At 36.8% G+C, this 26,523-nt stretch overlaps 1 protein-coding gene across 5 annotated transcripts in view; it reads left to right on the top strand.

Moving 5' to 3' along the window:
- Positions 1-26,523, top strand: part of dnmt3bb.1 (DNA (cytosine-5-)-methyltransferase 3 beta, duplicate b.1) — a 70,933-nt gene that overhangs the window by 9,949 nt on the left and 34,461 nt on the right. For 4 of the 5 annotated variants that reach the window (XM_056449149.1, XM_056449150.1, XM_056449152.1 and 1 more), the window contains exons 3-6: positions 12,088-12,238; positions 14,295-14,383; positions 17,806-17,949; positions 24,505-24,624. In XM_056449149.1, the coding sequence (XP_056305124.1) occupies positions 12,088-12,238; positions 14,295-14,383; positions 17,806-17,949; positions 24,505-24,624 (504 nt within the window). The remainder of the gene's footprint in view (positions 1-12,087; positions 12,239-14,294; positions 14,384-17,805; positions 17,950-24,504; positions 24,625-26,523) is intronic. The other variant, XM_056449151.1, reaches the window with a different exon arrangement.

The raw sequence follows: 26,523 nt of genomic DNA, 5'->3' as shown, positions 1-26,523 counted from the left end.
GTTTGAACCTGAGACTTGCAACATTGATAAACATGACCACACTTTTAGGCCTTAAACTCTGTTCCGTTATGCAATAGCTTTGACCGTTATTTATTGAAACAAAACTGGTTCTCACCTGAATGCAATCCTTACTTTCACTTTACAAACCACTCATGCATTTGACACTTTCTTTTCCTGCATGCGCACAAACGGAGGCGCCACACAGCGTGGGTGTCTTACTCATCTCTGGTGTTTTGGGTTCAGTACAAGGCCAAAAGTACACTGGAATTTATGGGATTAGAGAAAGCAAAGAGAGGGAAAATGGTTGTGTCTTGTTCTGAGGGTGGAAGAGCTTCTCTAACAGGTTTTTTAATGGAAGGTCTATTCAACTTTGCCCTCATTTTTTTCTAACAGATTTTCCTTCGTATTCTTTGCGACTGTAAATTAGCCAAGACCGCTCCATTACTTTCTTCTGATCCTGCTCTCCTTATATTGCAAAGAGAGAGAGAGATAAAGAGCAAGGTCTTTGAGCACTGCACCTGGCTGAGGAAGTGCTTTGGATCCCATCGAGCAGCTGCTTGGTCTGTGGAGGAGAGGCAAGCACACTGGCCATTCATATACCCAAGAACTTGCATCTTGTCATTTCAAGCACATCTGAAACTCGTCTGAAGCAGCCAATCTGTTCACGGAGACGTCTTAAATGGATCTGACCTCATTTTACTCATGTTGCAGCATGTCAGCATTCTGAAAAGTGCTTATTTCTTATTTCTTACAAGAATGTTCGGGGTTAAATACAGGTTAAGCTATTTACACCATTTATCACAAGCTGTCGGTTACCGCAGAGAACAATTTCAGCTTGTCTCTTTGTTGTTTGTAAAGAAAAAAGCGCTGACAGAAATGGAAGTCTGTGGTGTAGGGTTGTCACGATACCAATATTTTTTTTCTGAAATCCTAAAAGAGCGAATGCAGGCTTGCTACTGTATATCTGAAATGATTTCATGGTGCATGCTTTAAGCCAATGGTTCCTCAGAAAAGAAGAGTTGTTTGCTTTAAAGATTTTTTGAGCATTCAGATCTACTGCAGGCCAAAAACATCACTGAAGTGATAACATGTTTGTTTTTAAAATTCATGAAATGCCAAGTGAGTGCACTAAAAAAATGATTCAAAGATGTTTCCTTGAATTTACAAATTTTTTTAAAAGTTAAGTGGTTGTAAAAATATATATTTGGGCAGAATTTAATAATCGCGTCTGAGTTGGGGCTGATGCGATCGTCATAGCAGCGTCAGCCAATGAAATTAGTTCATAATCGGCTACTGTCTGAGCTGGGGTATTTGCATAAAGTGATATGATTGGCTGCCGCTTCCGTTGGCACTTGAAAAGTTGAGAAATTCCCAATTCCTGCAGCAAGCATCGCAGCTGAAGTGGTGCCAACAGATCCACAATTCAGTTCGGCAACGCTTGACGTCATCCATTCAAAGTAAATGAGAAGCGTTGACTCTGACGCCCCATGTGAATTAAGCATTAGGCCAATTTAGTTAATCCAATTCACCTATAGCGCATGTCTTTAGACTGTGGGGGACACCGGAGCACCTGGAAGAAACCCACGCGTACACGGGGAGAACATGCAAACTCCACACAGTAATGCCAACTGGTCCAGCCACGACTTATACCAGCGACCTTCTTGCTATGAGGCGACAGTGCTACCCACTGAGCCACCATGCCACCCATTCTTAATTCATGTTAGTAAATTCATGATCTAATGAAACCTTTTTGTAAAGCATAACTGTTTATAGTAAACGAATAAGTTAAAACTTGTTTTTTTTGCACTTTTCATCTAATTTTAGAAAAAAATAAATAAATTGTCCACACAATAGAAGTCAGCCATCACCAAAACTGTTCTGTTCACAGAAAAAGAAGTCACACAGGTTTTTAACAACACGAGTTAATGACGAGTAAAGGATGACAGAACTTTAATTTTTGGGTGATCTATCCCTTTGAGGCTGGATACTCTGTGGTTTATGTTGACATTTTGAGTTTCACTCATGGATTAATTGCGCGATAACAGGCTTTACTGGCTAAAACAAGTTGTCATACAGGTTTGAGGACATGACATGTGCTTCCACTTTTTTGCTCATGTTGCATCTTGTCTGTAATTATGCATGTCTGCTTAAACGTAACTGTTATCTGATGCGTCTCACCGCTGTGCCTTTGGCTTTGTGAAAAACGTGTGTGTTCACATGGTCTGCAGGCATGCAACACACAGAAAAATCTAGGAAATAACAGTGAGTTTCAACACATTGATATTCCTCTGTGTGTTGTGTTGTAGTGTCTGTATAAAGGGGATCTGAGCCACCTGGTTTGATCCACTGACTTTCTTTGGCTTTTCAAAAGCTTTAGCTCGGGGCTTGGGGCCCCTTCAGGCAAGACCAGTGCAGGGGGTGTCATTAGGAGCCAGCAGGAAGATCAACTGAATGAATGAGGGAGCCCATAAACCCTTTCACCTCTCCAGCCTCTGCTTGCCTCATTAAACATAATATATGCTTTAGTTTATGTAAGTTTATACTTGTGTGTTAAGGGGAAGAGGATTCAAGCAGCTCATGCATTGATTTATTGAAGGGCTGATTATTTTAGTTCAGGATTCTTCATTTTTTAAATTTGATTCTGATAATATACAGCAAAAGTCAAAATTAATATACCTTCTGTCAAATTAAAATACTTTCTCAAAAGTGCTGTTTATGCGAGAGAATGTTTATTAAACACACTTTTAAACATCATATTTTTAATAACTCATTTATTTTGTCTTTGCCATTATGACATAATATTTTACTTGTTATTTTGCAAATATACTAGTAATCAGCTTAAAGTAAAAATTATATTAATTAGGCAAATTATTGGATTACAGTTGGTTCTGTAGACCAGTGGTTCCCAAAGTGCGGGGTTGGGAGCCCCAGGGGTCACGAGACAATGAGGGGGTGTCTCTTTGTGATGCCCAATAATCTAATTCATTTAATTAAACCATTAGAATTACCATTTTTTATCCAAAGCCTACAGAAGATAAAATAGTAGTTAATAGTTAAATAAAAAAAAACAACATGCAACAAAAGAAAATATCAGCCTTTCAAATTTTTTATTTTTATTTTTTCAATTGGATTGCGACCCCTACGGTGTTTACGTTCTAATAAAGACACAGCAATAGAGTCAAATGCAGCAGATTAATTTGATAGCACCAGGTTAAACTTTCTGACGCCTTTCCGGCACTCATGAACATTAAAAATTGTGTTCTAGGGGTCCGGGCTGAAATGTTTTGGATCCACTGCTGTAGACAGTCCAAAATACATTTCTTAAGGAGGCTAATAATAATATTGACTTTAAAAGTGTTTAAAAAAATGTAAAACCTGAATGACAAAGTAAATGAAAAAAGACCTTCTTCAGAAGAAAAACTATCCTCTGTTACATAGAACTTGAGAAATATTTGAAAAAATCTAATTTTCACACAAGGGCTAATAATTTTGCTCTGAATTGAAGAGTTCATACAAATGCTATTGATATTTTTTTCACAAATCCTAGTCATTATGTGCTTTTATGCATCAGGCTGATGATGTGACAGTATAATGATATGATAATGCAAGCGCTTGAATTTAACATCATTATTAACTTGACGGTACATGACAGCCAAAATTTGATGTTATGCCCCTGTATTGTTGTAAAGCGGAGACTTAAAGCTAAGGATGTAACAATTTGCTCAACTCACACAATACAGCTTATGATACTGGTTTCACAATATCGGATAGGGATGATTTTTTGACAAAATGCTGCACATTTCTTTGTGAAAATGCAATATCTTTATGTAAACTAAAATAGATCAATTAAATAAGACACTTATTAAGACACAAAAACGTGCATTTTGTAGCTGTTTTAAGTTCTACTAGGTTAGAGTGCTTTTGTGGTGAGAGTCTGTAGATTCGGTTGTTAACCACAAACATTATTTTTCACTTAAATTGAAGAATCCCCTCATAAGTCCCATAGTAAGATCTCAAGGGAACCCATTGTGAATCATTCTTCTGGGTTCTGATGTCTATACTGCGTCACTTGTATGATTTGTAGTTTTTTCTTTTTTCTAGATAGCTGCTTTTAACTGGTTAAATATCAGTCATCACTCCCATCGGTGAATCAGATATTATCATAACCTAGATACCTCTTACTGTTGAATATCTGCAGAATAAAAGGAAAAGCTACAGAGCTTGTGAAAATACAAGAGTAAATATCAGCATATATTTAAGCAACTGGAAATTTAAAGCAACTAGAAATTTAATGTTTCCAATAGAGATCAAGATAGATAGACAAATGTTCTGTACTTCAGCTCTAAAGGAATAATTAACCAATAAAAGTCTGGTAATACTTGAATATTAAAAAAAAAACATAAATTAAGATCTGTATGTATCTATAATTACAGTCACGAAACATGTATCGCAGTTCTGCACCACAAGACTGTTGGCTCCAACACAGATTAAGACATTGTAATGCGTTTTTCTTTTTTTTTTGTTTCAATATTTTTATTATTAGAAATTTTCACAGACATTTACTTGAAAATACACTTTTTTTTAACAAACATAAATCTTGCATTCAAACAATTAGACATTTGAAAAATAATAATAAAATAAATTAATAATAAAAAACAACAAACAACAATCATAAAAATAATAATTAAACAAACAAATAAATAACTAAACATGCATTTCCCCAACCAACCACTCACCAGTGCTATCCAACAATAAATGTAGGTACTAAAGGCATAGTAAACATATTAATCACATGTTTGTAAAAAGGAAATAAAAGGGGACCAAATTTTTTCAAATAACAAAACCTTGTCTATTAGGGTATATCTGATTTTGAGATTTTCTTTTTAAATTAAATCTTTTTCAATCATCATATAAAGTGACTTTAGATGTCTTTAAAATTCTATCATGAGACTTGGATTCAACACTCATTCATTTATATGGGTTTTTGGAAACATCTATGGTTTTCTTCTCTTGGCTTTCAGCTGAGAGACAGAAACCTCTCAAGTTAACTTGTGTTTGAGGGTTTTACCAAAGTCTTATAGATTTGAAAACATAATGGAGAATAAATAATGACAGAATCTGATTGGATGAGCTGTTGTTAAATAACTGCAAATGGCAAAGTTGAAGAAGAAGAATATTTTCATGCACAAAGAGATTTTTATTTAGGTCTTGTAAGGACTATCCACTGACACAGCCATTGTGGCTTTGGTTGGTAGAAGTGTGTATGTGTGAGTGCGTGTGTGTGCGCAGTTGAGTGTTGGCAAGGCCTCTGATCCTCTGCAGCACAGCTGTGGCATGAAAGATGTCTGGCATTCCAGTAGACGTTTCCAGAAATGCGACAGCAGCCCGGTTTGTTCCCACATCCACCAACACACAATCTTCTCTGTGTGTGTTTTTTCTTTAAGCACAGGCTTCAGATAAAGTTCTTCAGATTTATTTTGCGTCTGTTTAGCAGTTTTAGCAGTTTCACATGTGCATATGGACATTCCCACATGCTTCTTTTTAGCAGTGTCTAGATTGGGGCCGCTTGATAAACATTTATTTATGCCATTTAACAGATGTCTTCATCCAAAATTGTCTTACGAAAAAGTAGCAAAGAAGGAAGGTGTATTACTGTGTAGTAACACACAGTGTCTAGTTTATAAGACATTAAGTTTGGGAAACAAGCTAGAGAAGACATCATTTTGGGGGGATGAAATGATTTTATGTGTATTTGGTTGGAAGACCTGTTGCAGGTATGCTGCTTTTTCCATGTTCTTGTGCACGGCTGTGTCTGGACAGATTTTAAAGTATATTCGACTGCGAGTGAGCACAGTGCCAACTAGTGGACTTGTTCTTTTTTTAAACATTCACCACGCATCTCTGCTATTATATACACACATTGTCTGTCCACGTGGACTATACAAAGACAGTGTGCACGGATGTCTGAAGATTCTTCTGGAAACATGGAAACAGTTACAAGCACAATATGTTTTTTTTTTAAATATGCAAAACTCACTATAAGAGTGTTATATATTTTGCTGAAATATGTACTTATATTGTGCCAGATGTTTTGAGGAATGTCCAAATTCGTGTCCTGTGTCACCATGCTACTAATGTCATAAACCCTTAATTTCTTGTTTGGCTTTATGGAAATCAGGGAAACACTTGAAGATGCTTTGCTGCTTTAATATGTTATGTTTTATTAGACTGCACAGAGCAGCATTATAACAGAACCCTAAAATGTATTTAGTGTGAAAAAACAGACTTCACAGGATCTCAAACACAGAAGTGCATTCACATTGTTAAAGTTGCCATTAAAGGGATGTTAAGATTATAATTTTTTTGCTTGTTGTGACACTTTTTTTGTGATCCAACGGAAGACAAAGCTTTTCCAAATAAACTGAGTACTGATAAAGTGCCTGTCAAGGTCTGACATTCAAAGTCTCATACTTCAATAGTCTTTGGTGCTAATTCTTCTTTTAATTATAAATGTCTTCTTCTTCTTCTTCTGGCGGCGCTACGGCCTGTGTAGAGCCCTGGCTTCTTCCACCACTCCTCTCCAGCCTTCCCGATCCAAAGCCTGCTTTCTCCAAGCATGCACTCTTAGGGAACGTAGATCATCTTCTACGTCATCTAACCATCTCTTCCGTGGCCTACCAGGACGTCTCCTTCCTTCTAGTTTTAGCTGGTATGCTCTTTTAACAGCTCTTTGTTCGGGGAGTCTCTCTAAGTGGTCCAGTCACTTAAAGAGCCCATATTATGGGTTTTTGAAAATGCCCTTCCATGTAGTGTGTAACACAGCTCTAAGTGAAGTGAAATATCCAGCTAAGGCTTAAATCTGTAAGTGTACAGTGTTTAAAACTATTGATTCATCTATAAAAGAGTCGACTCATAGTGCTTCAAACGAGTCGCCTTGATAACGAGTCATTAGGTGTTTCGCGATGACGCAGCCACGAAACACAAGCCTCGCCAGTAGTTAAGCGCGCAAACCAGGGAGATTTGAAACCTGCGGCCCCGCCCACTAACACAGAAAAAACACTAGACACACACACACAGACGCCGCCGGTCCAATGAAGTCACGCTGTGCTCAGATGGATAATATTGACAGTCTCTACCCAAAGATGAGTTGTTAACCTGGTACAGTACACGCGGTTACTCTTTATATTCTCTTATCACATGTAAGCCACGTTAAAAACGCGACGCGTGCCGCTTTGTTTACGGATTTAACGTTAAAGGCTTTTGTGAGCTCGCGTTCCACTGCCGTTTGTCGTTGCTATGGCGATCGATCGTAAGCTAGGAGACAGGAGACTCGTGTCACTTTCCCTAGTTCTTCTGAGGAGCGTTGTGTGTGTGTGTGTGTGTGTGTGTGTGAGAGAGAGAGAGAGAGAGACTCACGTCGCTTTCCCTAGTTCTTCTGAGGAGCGTTGTGTGTGTGTGTGAGAGAGAGAGACTCGCGTCGCTTTCCCTAGTTTTTCTGAGGAGCGTTGTGTGTGTGTGTGTGTGTGTGTGAGAGAGAGAGAGAGAGAGAGAGAGAGAGAGAGAGAGAGAGAGAGAGAGAGAGAGAGAGAGACTCGCGTCGCTTTCCCTAGTTCTTCTGAGGAGCGTTGTGTGTGTGTGTGAGAGAGGGAGAGGGAGAGGGAGAGAGAGAGACTCGCGTCGATCTCCTCAGTTCTTCTGAGGAGGGTTGTGTGTGTGTGTGAAAAAAGCCTTACACTATGAAGCGCGTGTGCACTGTGACTACTTTTATATAGTTGATTACCAGCTGGGCATTTCACTCTGTCTCGTGCTGAAGCCTGTCTGTGTCGACCAATCGCAGCAGGCTGTCATCGGTCCAATCAGCGCAGATTAGCTTCGCGCTGAGGATGGGTTTGGGAACAAATGAATCGCTGAACGATTCATATGGGAGTCGTTGGGATAATTAGGTAAAAATAAATGCAGGTTATAAGACCATGAAAGTGTTTTTTGACCTTGCATGCATATTAGACTGTTGTTGGAGACCCTTACAACCTAAATATGACCCTATTTCATCTATAATATGGGCTCTTTAATAATAAATGTCTGGCAGATGCAACAAATAGGTGGGGCAAAAATTCGTTCAGATGTCACGAAACTGGCCAAAGATTTGAATGCATGGTGAATCGTTGAAACGACTCCGAATTGACTTTTTTTTGAGAGAGAGACAATAGCTTTATAGACTGTGCACTTTCCAATTTAAACCACAGCTGGATGTTTTCATTCATTTAAAGCTGTGTCATACACTGCATGCATTTTTTTTAAACCTGTAATAGGCAAATAGAGCATAATTAGGGGTCTTTAACCAGACACTTTGGGATCCAAAAATTAACTTGACACAACTTGACATCCCCTGTGAAATAACCGTAAGCTGTCAATTGCATTTTAAAGATGCAATATTCTTAAAATCACAGACTTGATATGACCAACTTTTCTTGCTGTGTGTGAAATGGTCAATCATCTCGTCTTCATATTTTGGTTTTGGGGGTCTGATGTGCATGTAAGGTCATAAATACACTTTCATTGTCTGATAATATGCAATTATTTTTACCTAATTATCCCAACAACTCCATTATGATTTGTTCAGCGATTCATTTTTTCCTAACTCCTTTGCGTGATGCAAATCTGCGGTTATGCGGATCTGTGAGATGAGGAATTCATTTAAATTGGTAAAGGAGGCTCTTAAAAACTCACATATATAATAAGGAAAAAATCCTCAGAATTTTGTGATATCTGGGAGGTGTTTTTGGACTTTGTAAAAAATGGAGATATTGAAGAAGCTTTATAACTCTGAAGTTGTGGAATGTGAATTAGTGCTTGATTAGAATTTTATTATTATTATTATTTATTTTTAACATTATTTTTTAATTTTAATATTATTTTTATTTTTTATTATTTTTAATAAGGATTACTATTTAAATTTTTTTTTCTTTCTTAAACCTGTCTGGGGTAAGTTCTGGGTATTGGGGTTTGAATTATTGTAAAATCTTGTAAAAGTCAATAGACATGTTATACACAAATTGGTAAAGGAAGCAGCACACATTGCATTTTCCACAAGGTTTTAAACTCGATATGTGAAATGCCCCATAAAGTGTTAACCAAAGAGATACAGTACAAGTCACGCAGAGCAATTACAAGTTACAAAACACAAATAAATACATATTTTGCAACGTAGAGAAAACAAGGAGGCAACCATTTTAAACACACTTACAGATTGTGATCTGGAGGAAGAAGCAACTGGTCTATATGAACTGTGTGATGACAAAGTCCCCATTAAGGTCTGACAAAGTCCAATACATATTATAATCTTTGGTGGTGATTCATCTTTTAACAAATGGCTCATGAATCCTGTGTTGCAGTGTAAGTTATTGTATTAATCATTAGAAAAATGACAGGAATAAACACAAGGTTGGCTTGGCTATACTGTGGTATTGTTGTAAAAACTTTAAACGTTTATTCTCCACAGCACGGCATCTCTAGCCATCTCACAGTGATCCATGATCTTCAGTCATGACGCAATGCCATGTTTGAAGGGAATTGCGGGTTCAAGTTTTACCAGATACAACACCTCATATTTGGGAATGTTTCATGTCCACGTCAATACAATACAGCAAAATAACTGAAGATTATTCAGAAACTTGACTCTGTGTCAACTCTTTTTTTTTTTTTTGAGAATCAGTAGTTTTAAACACGGTGCACTTTCAGATTTAAACCTTAGCTGGATGTTTTCACTCACTTAGAGCTGTGTTACACAATGCACGAAAGGTAATTTTTAAAAACCCATAATAGGGCTCTTTAAATTTGATTGTCTGATGGAAATGCCGTTCCAGGATCAACATAGATGTTGATCCAGGAACATGTCCGACTTGGTGAAATCACACTAACCGTGCAACCAAGCAGCATCAAATGAAGGTCTTTAAATAGTCATCAATCTCTCTGAGATTTTTCTAAGTCATTAAGAACATCAACCCATCTGCATGCTATAGTGACATGACTCAACACATAGATACATTCATTTTCACAGCCATGTATCAGTTTTGGATTTAGTGTTGACACTTGTGTTGAAACTCTGCCAGCAAGCTGATCTTCTCAAGACATCCAACTGTCTCTTCTTCAAGTCACAACACAGCCGCTTCTGGCACAACAAATGAATACTACATTAGAAAAATTGAACGTACAAGAGGCAAGACAGGCAGGTTTTTTGTATGCTGGACATCATCAAAACAAATAAGAGAAAATAACACTTTGTTATTTGTGCATTGTAGTTTAGTTTGGTATAGATTTATAGAACAGGTGACAGATTCGAAACATTGAAGCCTAAAACCACGTCACAAACCAGATGATAAACAGACCACCACGGCACATCGCATTTATGACTAGATATAACAAACAAGACGTGCACATTCTATCCCAGGCTCATTCTGAAAACGTACTGCTATACACATTTCTGAAGAGCGACAAATACTTCCCAAGAGCTATGTTTTTTGTAGGTTTTGTTTTCGCAAATCCATCAGAGGCTGCTGTGTACACTTTTTGAGATCTCAAATTTTTCTCACGTGTGCCATTCACGCCTGCTATATTCGCGTAAATCCACCAGAGGTCGCTGTCAACTGACTGACTGACTGACCGATTGACTGACCGATCGACTGACTGATCGACTGACCCATCCTCCTTCCCTAAACCCAACCAATAGTGTTTTCAACCAAACCCAACCGACAGTTTTAAAAAGGAATCTAGAAAAAGAAAAACAATCGCCTGATTTTTGCTACATTTTTAGATTTGACCACATTCTCACCCCATTATTTACTTGTTTATTTTATTTTTTGGCTTTTGTTTTTGTCTTACCCGCTTTCGGGAACCGTTCTTTACTGGAAATGAACCCCATCATCGTGGTCAACTCCTTTCTGCATCTCAAATCCGCCAATGTACATTGTGAGCTAACTGAACAAACTGGTAACAGTGGGAAAGCTGTCCATACAGAGGTAGCTGGTAAGAGCGAAAAGGAACAGTCATAGCGTCTTAAAAACTTAAATTCGCGATCTCCAGAAATGTATATAGGGCTACGTTTTTTTAGAATGAGCCTATGTTGCATTCTATATGTAAATATAATTTAATATAAAACAATGTAGATGGCACTATGTAGCACGGCAGGTAATGAACATCTTCCAAAGTCATAACTGATCGCCATGGCCAGATGCTGAGTAGTGCCGCTGGTGTGTGTCTACTCATGATTTTATGTTGCTCTTCTTGCCTTGTGTGTAACCCCATTAAGTAAAGCCGCCTTTCCACTGCACACAACAAACGACAGACCGGAAGTCATTCATTTCTAATAGAGAGTAGTCCGTGAGCTGCGTGGAGTTCCGATCATCTCGGTATGCAGAAAATTCAATCCTATTTGAGCTGCGGATTCGTTGAAATATTTTAAATCGGGCGACAAGACTGTAAAAAAACTGTAATGTTTTTCCCTTATGTTTAAGAAATATGTTTCCCATATGTTTAAAAAAGGTTTCACATTTACATGACAACATTTTCAAAATGATCTGCATTTACACATTCACAACCCCCTTACCCCCCCAAATAAATGCTGTGAGGCCATTTTTATAAGTCATCTTGTTAGTAAACAGTTCCTGTAGGGAAGTAGCATGTGGCAAATTTGCTGTGTGTGCAAGATGCATTTCTGCTGTTGGTTGTAATATGAAATAAATTCAATGTGAAGTGAAGGGGGGAGGTGTTGTCATGCTTTTTTTATACATCTGTAGTGGCAGGTAAAAATATTTATTCTAGCAGCATATATCAACAGAAGTAAACTGTTGGCTGGTAAACATAAACTAGACACAATCATAATGGGCCTTGTGTTTAAGTGACTGTGATATGGAGATGTTTGGAACTGTTTTCTTTACTGTCTCATTTATGTATGAGAACAGCAAACATTTGTACTGTCACACATCTAGTCAGTTTTCCCAGATTGCTTTTAATTGAAGATTGTGAGTTGTCCAAGTGAGATGTTTCCTGTGACATCTGGATGTTATCAACACAGTGTCTCCCCCTTTTCAGGCTGCCGTGAATGGAGACACATCTGTGGGCGATGGATTGTCAGAGAATGACAGCGGTCTGGAGATGACCAGTGAAAACAGCCCCCTGACTCCAGCAGAGCCACCTTCACCATTCTGCCCCAAACAGAACGGGGGTGCAGCCTCACCCGCAGGTACGCTCACCCATGTACAATGGTATTCTAGGCCAATCACTCACAGGAATCACACACATTTTTAGTTCCCTGAAGAAGCTTTCAGTCAATGGTTTATAAAAGAAAAGCACATGTTATTAATATAAACAGCCTTTTTTCAATGCTGTTATCACTAGCTGGGTTTCCATCACACTGTGTAAATCTGCATTTTGAAATATCAATAATAAAAGATTTAAAAGAAAATTTTATTTTAGAAATTTATTTCCCCCACAAGTCTAAAGACATGTGGTATAGGTGAATTGGGTAAGCTAAATTGTCCATAGTGTATGTGTGTGAATGAGAGTGTATGGATGAAAAAGAAAAAATAAATAAATTAATGAATTTACTAATATTCATTCATTCATTTTCTTTTTGGCTTACTCTCTTTATTAATCAGGGGTCGCCACAGCAAAATGAACTGCCAACTTATTTAGCATATGTTTTATGCAACGAATGCCCTTCCAGCTGCAACTCAACATTGGGAAACACCCATACATTCTTGCGTTCACACATACACTATGGCCAATTTAGCTTATTCAATTCACCTATAGCGCATGTCTTTGGACTGTGGGGAAAACCAGAGCACCTAGAGGAAACCCACGTGAACACGGGGAGAACATGCAAACTCCACACAGAAATGCCAACTGACCCAGCTGTGGCTTGAACCAGCGGCCTTCTTGCTGTTATCATGCTACCCACTGCGCAACCGTGTCACCATCACCAATATAATATTCCATACAATTAGGGATGCATACCAAAACTTGGTACTTTATCGGTACTTGTGCTAAATTATAAAAGACAGGAGTATCGATAAGTTCTGACGTTAATGGTTCTGCTATCAGTACTGGAGAATTATTGCTAAAGAAACGTTATCTACAGTAGCATAATTTAACAGACCAACCTTTTCTAATTTGTGATATTTGATATTCATCTGCACTGTTGGCAATCTCACATGAGAAATGTTTGTTTTGTTCAGCCCAATGGTATAACACCGTGCGCGTCAAGTATAAAAGCCTTTACAGTTCTCGGAGACTCGCACTGCGGATACAGGCGAAAGTATAATCAGCCTGTACACAGAGCAAAAACAGAAAAAGTACAGATGAGAGTACCGTTAATGTACTGAACAAAAAAAACACCACAAAAAGTTCAAGGCCATGGTGCTCCACCAGAAAAAGGTGGTTTGCCATCTCCAGGTTGGAGGAAAGTCCAAACCCCAGGTGGAGGAGTTCAAGTATCTTGGGGTTTTGTTCACGAGTGAGGGTAGGATGAAACGTTGAGATTGACAGGTGGATCAGTGCAGCGGCAGCAGTAATGCGGAGCTGGAGGAAGTGTCTGGGGAGAGGGAAGTCTGGGGTAGTAGTAATACCGTTAAAGCCTAAATGATACCCATCACTATTTATAATAACATTTGTTTAAAAAAATTATCCATATATTTATAACTTTCTGGTAAGGACACTGACCTGAACAGACTGTTGTGCATATATTTAGTTTTTGTTTGTTTTGACACATTATTTAAGGTATGTGGCATATAAATGACTAAATTAGATTTTTTTTTTGATGAAGTAAAAATACAAAACCAACAAATTGTTTAGCCCTGTATAGGTCTGGAATTTTATTCCTAACAGTCTTAAAAATGTCTTAAAAGTCTTCAATTTGACTTGATGAAACCTGCAGAAACCATGTTAAAATTATTTAGGACAAAAGGGTTAATGTAAATAATAGGAAATGGAAACACAATTGCCAAATAAACTCTGACATAGCGAACATCACACCCACATGACTCCATTATGCTTGCTTTGTTTACTGTTGGTTGCTAGGTTACCAATACTACAATCGGCCACTCTCAGCAACTTGTTGGAAATGCAGCTATTTCACATTTGTTTTCTTAGTTTTTTGCAAACTTTGAAAGGCTGTCTTTATGTTAATGCAACATTGGTTAATCTGAGTTTAGGATCAATATAGGAGCTAGGATCAGATGTGCAGTATATAAGTGTGTAAGATGTCTTAAACTTTGTCATAGACTCTGTTATTCTTTCAGATGAGAGTGTGAACAGCATCAGAAGAAAGCGGTCACGTAAGCGCTCTGAAACTGAGGAAGACAGTGCCTGGGATTCCTCCTACAGCGAGGTGAGAATTTACTGACTAGACACTAGAAATCTGATCTTATCTCACTCTGTCTAAACGGTTCATTACAACACCGACATTCCAAAGTCCAATTTCCTGCTTCATGAGACATCACTGAAATGAGACAACAATTTAATCCAGGAAATATTTTTTGGTAAATCAATGATAACGTTATTTACTAACTGAGACGGTCAAAAACTAAAAATGACACAATCAAATATGCATAGAGGTCTCAGTCATTTAAATGATAATAAAAATTGAATTTGTAAGTGTTTGTGTGTGTGCCAGTAGCTCCAGATGCATGAAAAAAACGTACAAAGAGAATGTGAAACTTGGTTCTTCTGTGCATTATATTGAACTAAGACATGCAGAAGAATGCATTGTGCTGCCCCGTTAAACAAACACTCTTCTATACACATGCGCGCTACCTGCAAACTGTGCGTGTGTAAGCATGTCTATGTATGTGTTGTTGTGATACATATCTGTACCAGCAACACATTTCACCCTTCAAGATGATAAGAGCTGTTCAGTCTTTGACAGTCCTTAACATTAGATAAATCATGATAAGCAGATATGTGTATTATATATCCGTTTTTTATCTATTCTATGATGTGCAAAGAGGAAAAAGAGCATAACATAGAAGACAGAGGGCAGATTATGGGAACTGATGTAGTTTACAGGTAACAGGTGCTGTTGGGTATATAACATTTTAGGTAAAATTAGGACAGTTGGCCAGTTTTTAGAATTAGACTGTGTTAAATGTGTAAAGCAAGTAGGAGCAGGGATCTACAGTTGAAGCCAGAGTTATTAGACCCCCTGATTTCTTAGCCCCCCCTGTTTATTTTTTTCCCCAATTTCTGTTTAACGGAGAGAAGTCTTCTTCAACACGTTTATAAACATAATAGTTTCAATAACTAATTTCTAATAACTGATTTATTTTATCTTTGTCATGATGAATAATATTTGACTAGATATTTTTCAAGACACTTCTATACAGCTTAAAGTGACATGTAAAGGCTTAACTAGGTTAATTAGGTTAACTAGGCAGATTAGGGTAATTAGGCAAGTTATTGTATAATGAGGGTTTGTTTTGTGGACTATCGAAAAAAAATTGCCTAAGCGGGCTAATAATTTTGACCTTAAAATGTTTTTTTTTTTAATGAAAAACTGCTTTTATTCTAGCCAACAAATAAGACTTTCTCCAGAAGAAAAAATATTATCAGACATACTGTGAAAATTTCCTTGCTCTGTTAAACATCATTTGGGAAATATTTAAAAAAGGAAAAAAAATTAAAGGGGGGCTAATAATTCTGACTCAACTGTATATGGAATTGCCTTTGTGTAATATTTTGACTTTAGGCAGGTGTAAATAGGGTGATTTTTGCTGCTACATGAGCCAGTACATGAATTTTTTTCCCATCAGAAAAATTCACACACACAGGACGATCAGGTGTATTGATTTCCTAGTGCTTAAAACGAAACTGAATGTTTTGTGTACATTCATACCTTGTATCAACAGCTGTCATGAGAGAGATAGAGAGAAAGAGACAAGAGAGATACAGAAAGAGAGAGGGCCTCAAAAGCAATGAAAGCAGTGCTTTCTTCTCTTGTTCTTCATGTTTTTGGTCTGGATTTTCATGTGATTGATTCGGAATTTGGAGGGACAAAAAATAAGCTTGTACATTATAATACTGATTTTAAACCGAAATCGCAATTTGAAAATCGCACCAAAAGCTACAATTATTTTGAATATTACTATGGCGAGGGAGCCGAGCGTGAGTAGTTAAAACACTCCAAATAACATTACTTAAAAGCAGACAACTGTTACAGCAGAACGAGCCTCTATTCAACTGATATTGATAAAATGAAAGCTGTAAACTCTATCTTTACTTTGCATCTCTCTCTCTTTGTGTTACTCTGCAGTGCGAACTTCGCTAATGCATCTATCATGGATCAGCTGTGATTTCCATGCATAATAAACTGTAACAGCAGCCGTTTATCTGTATCTGGATCACTCATTGGTCAATAATGCCAGAGCTGTGCTGACTGTTAGAGCCAATCGCAGCCTTTTCTGTTGAGTGCGAGACCACAGTGACCAATCATTGGTGTTTAAGTACTCTTTTGACAATGCTCAACGCTCAAGCGGGATAATATTTACATTTATTCATTTGCTATAAATGCACATGTTGTCTTCTGTGCATGTATTTGAATTTTGTTTGAAACAGTCAAAAAGAGTGTTTTCTTTGAGCAGGTCAAATTAAAGGTACAGTTCATGTATCTGACTGCTTGTATTAAAGGACAAAATTGTTTTAGAAATAATATATAAACATAAGTAAATGTATAAATTATACATTTTAATAGAAGAATTCTTGTGCTGTGAAGGAAATCAAAAATTGTGTATGGAAAGCATTGTCAATGCACTGTGAATGCCATGAAATCAATATTAAAATGTAACACAATCTAAATGTAAAGGTTTTATATATCTATAAATAAGATTTTAAATATCTGTAGTTATTTACTTAATTTATCATGACAACTGACAACTTTTTTGGGAAAAATAGTTTTAAATAAATAGCAGCAAAGTGTAGTGTAATTTCTGATTATGCTTGGTCTTTCTTAGGTGCTGTTAAAACCACCACATCAAACCTGCAGCTCTTTTATCAAATTATAGTAAATCACATTTTAAATCGTAATTTTGATCAGATAAATCGTTATTAGATTTTTCTTCAAATCGTGCAACCCTTCAGCCATGACTTGTGCGTGGACATACCATCTTTTGACCATCAGAATTTTACACTTCATTTAATAGATCTTTTATATGGGTGTGTGCAGTGACAAGTTCCCATTGGTTAATGAGTTTTTGATTGACAACTTTTTGGTCCGCAAGTGAAGACTTCGATGTTGTGTCCGACAGTCAGATTCAGCAAGCAACTTCTTTTATTTTAGTGATAACGTGAGGAGTTTTATTTGTATTTATCACAAATTTTGACATAGGAGATACCTCCTACCTCCTCCTTTTCCTCTCTATATGCACCAGACACTTTTCTACAAATACTCCCATTACAAGGACTCAATATTAATAATAATAATATATAAATACAAACAATTGATAAAAATAAATTCTAATTCAACTCGGACTTATAATGGCAAAATTGACTTGCATGGTTATATACTGTGCTCTCTGAAGATTTGAAGTCACTTAGGGTAAAACCGTCTGCCAAATGTATAAATGTAAACGTTTTGTTATTTCCCCATATTTTTTTATTTAAAAACATCATAATTCAGGTAAATCTTAATCATATAATGAATATTTTTAAGTGAATATTTTTTATGAATATTTTATATTTCATATCATTAACATATAAAAATATAGTACAGTCCTAGGATATATGCATCAGCTTATTGTCATGGCATTATGGTTTCAGGAAAAGGCTGAGGTTGGGTCGGGTTGTGAGACAGGTCTCCGGCAAAGGCCTCGCCCCAGGACTATTTTCCAGGCAGGACTAACAGCTCACAGTAAACCCTGCAGCAGAGAAAGGGGACACAGCAAAGAGGATCACAGCGACCTGGTAGTGTTCACATTCACACGCACACACCAAGCTTTTATTCTTTGAGTAAAGATCTGTCCGTTAGTCACTAATTGTGCTTCTGAAATCACACACTTCCCTACTATAAAGTATGTAGTTTGTCCGAATTCATAGTATTCGATTATCCGAAGGAGAGAAGTACCGAGATGATCTACTACTTTTAGCGAGATCTTAAAGTGTGCATCTAATGGATACTTCATTATATTAAAAGGTCACATGAAAGAATTTATATGCAACACAACATATGTCGGTAGGTCATGTGACAATAGATTCATACTACTCATTCTTACTATATAGAATAATAATAACCATTGAGAATTAAATTTAAAGAGGTTGTTCACCCCAAAAGTTTAATTAACTCACGATTCACTCACCCTCATGTAGTTTCAAGCCTTTATGATTTTCTTTCTTCTGTTGAACACAAAAGAAGATATTTTGAAGAAAGCTGAAATCCTGTAAACTTCTTTAGTGGGAAAAACAAATACCATAGCAATCAATGGTTTACAGCTTTCTTCAAAATATCTTCTTTTGTGTTCAGCAGAATAAAGAAACTCAAAAGAGATATTTTAATAAGTAAAAGGATGAGAAAATGGTGATTTTAAGTATTGGGTGAACTAGCCCTTTAAATTCAAATGTAGTACCTACATAAGTAGTATGCAATTTCAGATGAAGCTTAACTTGAGGCTCACCTTGGCGGGAGATTAAAGCTGTCATGCTACTGTCAGCACTTCACACTTAACTCAACACCTTTAAGAAAAACTGTCTATCACTGACTTTATATGATCTGACATGTGATGTTACCTGAACCCAGCCAAAAAAAAAAAACAGTGGTCTTAGAAATTTAAGTATGGAAAATCTTCTCATTATCTTTTTTTCAATATGTCCTGACTAGGTTGTAGTTGGTCTGTGTGTTTTTTTGCTTGTGTAGCAGTGCAGTGAGACAGACAAAGTGGGGCATTTCAATTCGGAGAGATATTTTGTTTGAAATTAAATGTACAGTATATAGTACAAAGGTTATAGAAATCAAATATATACACAAGGCTGACCTTTCGAATAAAATCATTTCACAAAAGCTTCGTTAACTTCTGTCATGTTATGTATCATATCTTTCATATGCTTCTATCAATATATATCATAAACAAAAAAAATGCTTCGCAAATTTGAATAACAGACCTTTGATTAGAAGCATAGTTTCTCATTTGTTTGATGTGGACTTGTGTAAAATAAGCCAGCTAACATTCAGTGCAATTACTGCAATCTACAGCTTACATAGTGAAGTTTATTTATAAACTAATTTGGAGAGGATCATGTGCTTATGATGGACCACAGCTGGTCCCGCATTAGCTAACATGTGATTCACCAATCGGCTGATTCCTAACTCACTATAAATAACCAGAGTTTCTTACTTCAGTTATCTTTGCTCTAAAGAATCCCCCCTTTCACACCTACTTCTCCTCCCTTTTCCTTGATAGGGAGGCATGGCAGACATTTACCTTATCTCGTTGGGGTTTGATATGGAAAACAAACTCCCAAGGAGACGTTGAGTATATCTTCAAAGAGAACAGTATACTTTATACCTCATTCGCATCACCCTGGCTATCTTAACAATAAATTGAAAACATGATATGAGGAAATGCCTATTTTTATTTTGATATTACAACTTAACAGTCACTAAAAATGTTTAGGCATCATGTTGCTACATATTAATATGTCCGTCACCTTCATGCGTATTGATAACAAAACAGAGCCTATAACATTGGCTCCTTTAATTTTCTGCCTCCTTTCATTTTCTTCGAAAAATATGAAACACACCCTGTCTCTTTTGCTGAATATCGGTTTTAATAATCAATAATGGCTATTATAAAAGTATAACGTACAATAAGTTTATACAATATAGGAAATAAAGGCAAGCAATAAGTCAATTGTGCAGAATCAGTGTACGCGGTTACATAAATTAATATATTAACTTATCTTTGCGCTCAGCCAAAACACATTATCTGAGAACAAATGATAAATTCAACAGACCAAAGAGTCGTTAGATAGAGACAAGCTAAATTAAATATCAAGTTTAACAACTATAGTGAGATGAAATTCAGCAGAAGATCTTTATGAACTGTTCGACCTGCGCTGCTCTCACCTAGGGTTCTGTGCTCAAAGCACCCGCCGACTGCCTGGAGCTCAGACGCAAGCATACGCTGCAGCACATGCCAGAGTGTGTGTGTGGTCACGTGATGTGTATTTTCAGCGGTGTTGTGTGGACAGAGATCTTTTCAGAAACGCTAGATGAAACGCCAGTGTGGACGTGGATCGTTTTCGTTCTAAAACGCCATTTAAAAACTAAAACGTATTAGTGTAAACAGGGCCATATATCTCTACGTAGCAATCCCTCATTTGCCATAATAAGCAGGGGAGTTCTTGTGACCTACCTGAGCTCAAACTCCTCTCTCGCCCTGCAAACGGGAGGGAGGCTTGGGCTTGAGGATCTTATTAGCTCATGGCTCTCTCCCAGCAAAGTGTGAACTTTTGAATTGTATTATATACTTATCTCTTATCTCTTTGTTGTTTCTGAAGTGAATAAAATTACAAATATTGAAGAGTGTTTATTTGCTCTAAACCTACCATGGAATCAAACATCAGCAAAACAGTAGAGAACAAAAATAGTAGTTTTTAGATGCTATGACAGTATTTCAATCTTTAACTGATTAAAAAGCATGAATTATTAATTCACCAACTTTGTGACGTAATTTATGGCACTTAACTACGATTCAGCTTAACAATTAATACACCTTTGGCAAACTGTCATGACTAGACTGTTTAATTTGCCAGCAAAGCATCACGTTGTGTTTAGCAGTGAATTGTGGAATTGTGCAGGGAAAACACTCCTGCCAGTCTGTCTTGCTCAAGGGTCCTAATAGAAAAACACATCAATCCTAAAGGAGTATTTCAAGGAAAATGTACTTAAACTGTGTTGACATGGCTGTGGTATGCTGTCAGTTGCCACAGAAAAACGTTTTAATTGTCTCACAATAATGTGTTGATATTTAGGGTGCTGAAACAGCAATTAAAATTGTTGCAATGTTTATTTTTGCTCTTTCTGCAGTTCGCTTTCACACGGTAAAGTTTCTAAATGGACCAATATAGTTAAAAGAAGTCACGTCTCCTCAAATTGAGTTTCAGGGTTTAATTTATTTACAGAGTCCCACAGATTCTGCTCAGCTGTCATACGTCTTTATTTTAATTTATGTTGATGAGAAATGATACATTATAATCAAAAGGTGCACTTTAGTTTTGACACCCACAGACATCGTCGAAAAAATATAAATCAGAGGTAAGACTTCCTCATACATAGCCTCATTTCAGTTGTCAAGGATTGTACAAATCAATCTATTAAATCAATCAATCAATCTATTTAACGTCATTTTTGTAACATTTAATTCGTTATTTTAAAATACGAATAAGACATTTAATAACCTTTTTTTCATTATAAATTTTAAGCTTAAAAAAACGTTGGCTAAAATTATGCATTATAGGCTTACATTATAGAGAGAAATGACAGATGAGACTGCAGTCAGATCATGAAGCAGATCAATGTTGATCTTTCTGTTGAGGTGTCAGTGCGGAAATGAACAAAAAACATGCCTAATACAAAATATAAGACTATGTATTAAAATAAAATAAAAATATGTATTAAAAAAATCCTAAAAAAAGGAGATAAACCGCTCTTGTTAATATTTCTGCATGCTTTCACCTTCGTATTCAACATGAAACGCACATTTAACGGTAGGAATGATGTCATCCAGCCCTACTCGTTATTCTCTCTTCATATAGCCGTATATATGGCTATTGCATATCCATAATAAACTGTGAAATAGCCTGGTTCATTAGTTTGTTGAATCGTATCGCTTTCTCACTACAATCAATCTGCTCCAGAGTTTGTTTCAATCGAGCCAAGACCACCTCATTCAGGCGATATTGGGCAGATTGTTTTGGCACGGATCAGAGCGTGATTGCTGGATTCACATATGCCAAACGAACCGCGCTAACAGGGCAAATGCGCCAGGTTCCGAAACAAACGCCTAGGTGTGAAAGCACTGAAGAAAGCAGCTCTTTATTTATGCCATATATTTCTATTTGTGTTGTTTTTCTGTTTTATTTTGTGTTTTGAACTTTGCTTTGAATGAGGGTCGAACTTTTATGGTTGTTGTGGTTTCAGTCTTTTCTAAGGTTCTTGTGTTTTGTTTTTGTTGTTGTTGGTTTATAGTTTTCTTCAGGGTCTCTTGTTTTATCTTTTGTCTTGTTTCATTTGAATTTGCTTTGCTTTGACTAAAGCCACGGTCACACTGCACTTTCACCCCAAAGACTTCCATTCTTACGCGAATGTGGCGGATGAGAAAGGCAAGCTTGAGTGGCAAGTATCGTATGACGCTTCATTCCAAAGTTTAAACTTGGTGAACTCTGACCTACAAAATTGCATCACATGATTGCATGAGACTAATAGAAGATCCAAACATAACCTTTCCGTGCAGACATTTTAAATATAGAGCAATCACTTGCTTTATCAATGTCTGTTTTTTCCTGCCTATTTTCACAGCGCCATACAACAGAAATTCACATGGTCAAACTCCATACCTACCAGCACTCCCATTTTTCCAGGGAGTCTCCCGTATTTCACACCCACCTCATGCCACCTTCCCGTTTTTGTTATTTCTCCCAAGATACTCTTGTACTGTATTTTTACCTCAATCTGGCAACATAATACGCTACAACCCAGTTGCCCTGTTGATTTCTGGTAGATTTGAAATTAGAATGGCAGCGGTAGCAACATCAGTAGTAGCAGACAAACATGTTTACTTCTACAGAGATCCTGTGCTTTCTTCTGTGTTTCATTTTGTTATTTTTATGTGTTGGGTTGTTTTTTTATTTTGTTTTGTTTCAGTTTGCTTTGTGTTCTGCTTTGCTCTGGCTCGGAGTAATAATTGTGTGTTTGTAGGTTTCTAGGGCTCCTGAGGGCCCATATTTTGTTTTGTGCTTCATTTAGTTTTTAAATTTATTGTATTTATTATTTTGTTTTGTTTCATGTTGCTGTGTTTTAAATGAGTTTTATAGCTGTGTGTGTGTGTGTGTTTGTAGGTCTCTAGTGTTTCAGAAGTCTTGTGTTTTGTTTGTCTTTCATTAGTTTCTTTGTTTTGTTGTATATTTGTGGAAACACGTGTCCTATTCTTATGGCCCATATGGTGATGCATTCGTCTCCAAATCCTGACAGGTGGACAAATCTAAACTTGTTTTAATTAAAGAAATTATAAATATGCATATAATAAATAATACTGCTAATAAAAATAACATTATACAAATGCAAATTGTCATGAATAAACTAAAAAAAGCACCCCGAAGTGAAGAAGGCATGGAAGTAGTGGTTTTTATATTAATGTAGAAATTAATAATTTTTGTAACAGTTTAATCCTTAATTTTTTTCATATGTAAAGATATTTGTGTATTGCTGTACATCCTGTGTGTATTAAGCAATGTTTAAGCGTCTAAACCAGCATATGGGCATAACTAACACGCTCAGCGCTGAACTTTAGACCAGCTTTCAGTTGGTCAATGGCACGGTCTTTCAGTTCCTCAAAATAGCAACATGCCAACAATGCACCTTAACACACCTCCTTTCTAGACTAGCATGCCCATGAGTCCACAAAGTGGCGCAAATGGATTTGCTATTTAAACAGTGTGGTGCAAAAACATGAACATTAGGGTTGCGCTGGTCAAAAAATAGTAACAAATCATGCCAAACATGTCTTGCGCCTTATTTCGCCGGGTGTATGATAAGGCCCTATGTGTTTGTAGGTATCTATTGCTCATTTTTTCTAGTTTCATTTAGTATTTTTTATTTTATTTTATTTTGTTTTGTGTTTAATTTTGTTTGGTTTTAACTAAGTTTTATAAATGTGTGTGTTTGTAGGTTTTTTGTTTTAGTTTTTATGTTTCATTTTGGTTAATTTAGTTTTGTTGTATAGTTGTGTTCTGCTTCGCTCTGGCTTAGGGTTGTAATTGTGTGTGTTTGTAGGTTTCTAGGGTTCCTGTTTCATTTAGTTTTTGTTTGTTTGTTTGTTTTGTTTTTATTTTGTTTTGTGTTTCATTTTGTTTGAGAAAAGTGTTTTGTGTTTCATTTTGTTTTGTTGTATATTTGTGTTCTGCTTCGCTCTGGCTCAGGGTTGTAATTGTGTGTGTTTGTAGGTTTCTAGGGTTCCTGTTTCATTTTGTTTTTGTTTGTTTGTTTGTTTTGTTTTTATTTTGTTTTGTCTTTCATTTTGTTTGAGAAAAGTGTTTTGTGTTTCATTTTGTTTCGTTGTATATTTATGTTCTGCTTCGCTTTGGCTCAGGGTTGTAATTGTGTGTGTTTGTAAGTTTCTAGGGCTCCCGAGGGGCCCATGTTTTGATTTGTGCTTCATTAAGTTTTTCGTTTGTTTTGCTTTTATTTTGTTTTGTGTTTCATTTTGCTTTACTCTGACTGAGTCTCATAACTGTGTGTGTTTGTAGGTTGCTAGTGTGCCTGAAGGTCCTGCACTGGAGCTCATGGAGCAGGACTCTAAAGACTCTGCACAGAGCAGCACCACATCCACCTCCACTACTGACACAGCCAGTCAACCTGAATACAAGGTACGAAGACATCACAAAACACAAATCCACCAATCCGGTCATGTCCCGCTCCTCTTTATGCTCATACACAAACAACCCTTAAGTGCCTATATTTGTCCACCTGCATTAGATATGTAACAGTAGCCTCACAGAGCGGCTCTGTTTGAATGTGAAGATAACAACCTTTGTGCTTGTGGTGTATCCTCTCCTTTGCTTGCCACTAAGCCAGGCAGCTGCATGTATAGAGAGCACTGATGACCGAGACAAAGACACTGAATGAGGGTTTGTGGGTTTGTAGTGTCTGTTGACCACAGTCTCATAAACACCCACAAACACTTGCACAGGTGAGGAAACAACAGCGCTGTTGAAATAGCCCTGATTGATTGAGAGTCGTGCTCAGACAAGCTCAGTGTCAGAGGTTTCGCTTGTGTCTCGGTCAAGGCTCATTCCAGCTCTCTGAATGATACACAGCGTTTGATTGTTTTTCTTTGTATAGCTGGATCAAAGAAATCCGTGCGGAGGTAATGTTAATGTCCATCTTATTTAACATGATTAATTCTCCGCGAATTGAAGATGCACTAGTCGAAGCCTGTGGGATCTGCTGTTTCCATGAAACACAGAAGAAGGTATTTAGGAGTTATGTTCAGGCTAAATGGGAGTATGAAGGAAAAACACTATAGAAGGACTCAATAATCCCCACAAATATAATCCCCATTCACGTGGATCTGCAGAAATAAGTTTGCAATAGGCCAGTAATTGACAATGTCATTTTATAAAGAAACACTTTAAACCTGTACACATACTTCACATACACTTCACAAAGGGTACGGATTACAGGGGTGGTTTGGGGTGGGGGGATGGAAAATAGTTTGCACTGATCTTCATCTTAAATAGAATATATTAATTAGGGATGCTCATAATGACCGATTCACCTTTAACCGAAAGCGTTTTGAACTGATTAAGGGAATCAGTTGAACGATTAAAAAAAATATTTTTTTAAGTGGCTGCATAAATGTGCAACACATATTTGTTAACTCGCAGGATGGTGACATGTGCAACCACACGTGCCTGCAGACATATTTTGCCAAAGAATCAAAATGAAAGAAGAATATTGCTGGTCACAGTTTGACACAGACGGGTTGATGCCAAACCAATGCTGATGCTGACAGCCTCTGTCCTGGATCCACGTCATAAACACTTCTGTTTATTTGCACAATTGGAGAAAGAATCCACAAAACAAAACTTCCTGATATGTGCTCTGCTTTGGAAACAAGCTCCAGCTCCAGAACGCGCTCCAGCACCGCTCATAAACACAACAAATAGGCTATAGTTGTGATGATTTAGTGTACAACCAACAAACCAACCTTTTTCCAATTGGAAAATTACAGTTATTAATAGTTCTTACAAAATATCCCTTTTTAAAATAGCCTTCATAAACAAATCCAAATCCAAAGATTTTCTTGATTCTTGCATGATAGCGCCACAGCAAACTGAGACTTTCATTTGATAGCTTATAAAACATGTATGCAAATTAATGCAATATTATATGTAAACAACAAAACTGTTATATGCTATAGTAGCCTATACTTACTATACAAAAAGTCAACATATGTGCCTTGTCATTGTTTTTCATTACTCGCAGCGCGCGCACTTGAACTGCAAGTAAGAGAGAAAAAAAAACACACAAGATAAAACCAGATGCTCAAGACATAATCTTTAAGCTAATGCCATTAATTAAATGGATATTTTCCATGGAGCGATCGATTTGAGGTAGCCTAATATTTTTTTTTTTATTTGATGGAGGAAGAAAAAAAACATATGATGGGAAAAAACAGCCTATAACGGTTCTTAAAAAGGATTCCGTCAGCGTTTTAGTTTTGTAATCTAAACTTGTAATTTAAGTGAAACATATCTAGGGCA

This window comes from Danio aesculapii, chromosome 23 (assembly GCF_903798145.1).
Source record: "Danio aesculapii chromosome 23, fDanAes4.1, whole genome shotgun sequence".
NCBI lineage: Eukaryota > Metazoa > Chordata > Actinopteri > Cypriniformes > Danionidae > Danio > Danio aesculapii.
Note: the sequence above shows the minus strand (reverse complement) of the source record. Positions and strands in the feature narration are given on the sequence as shown.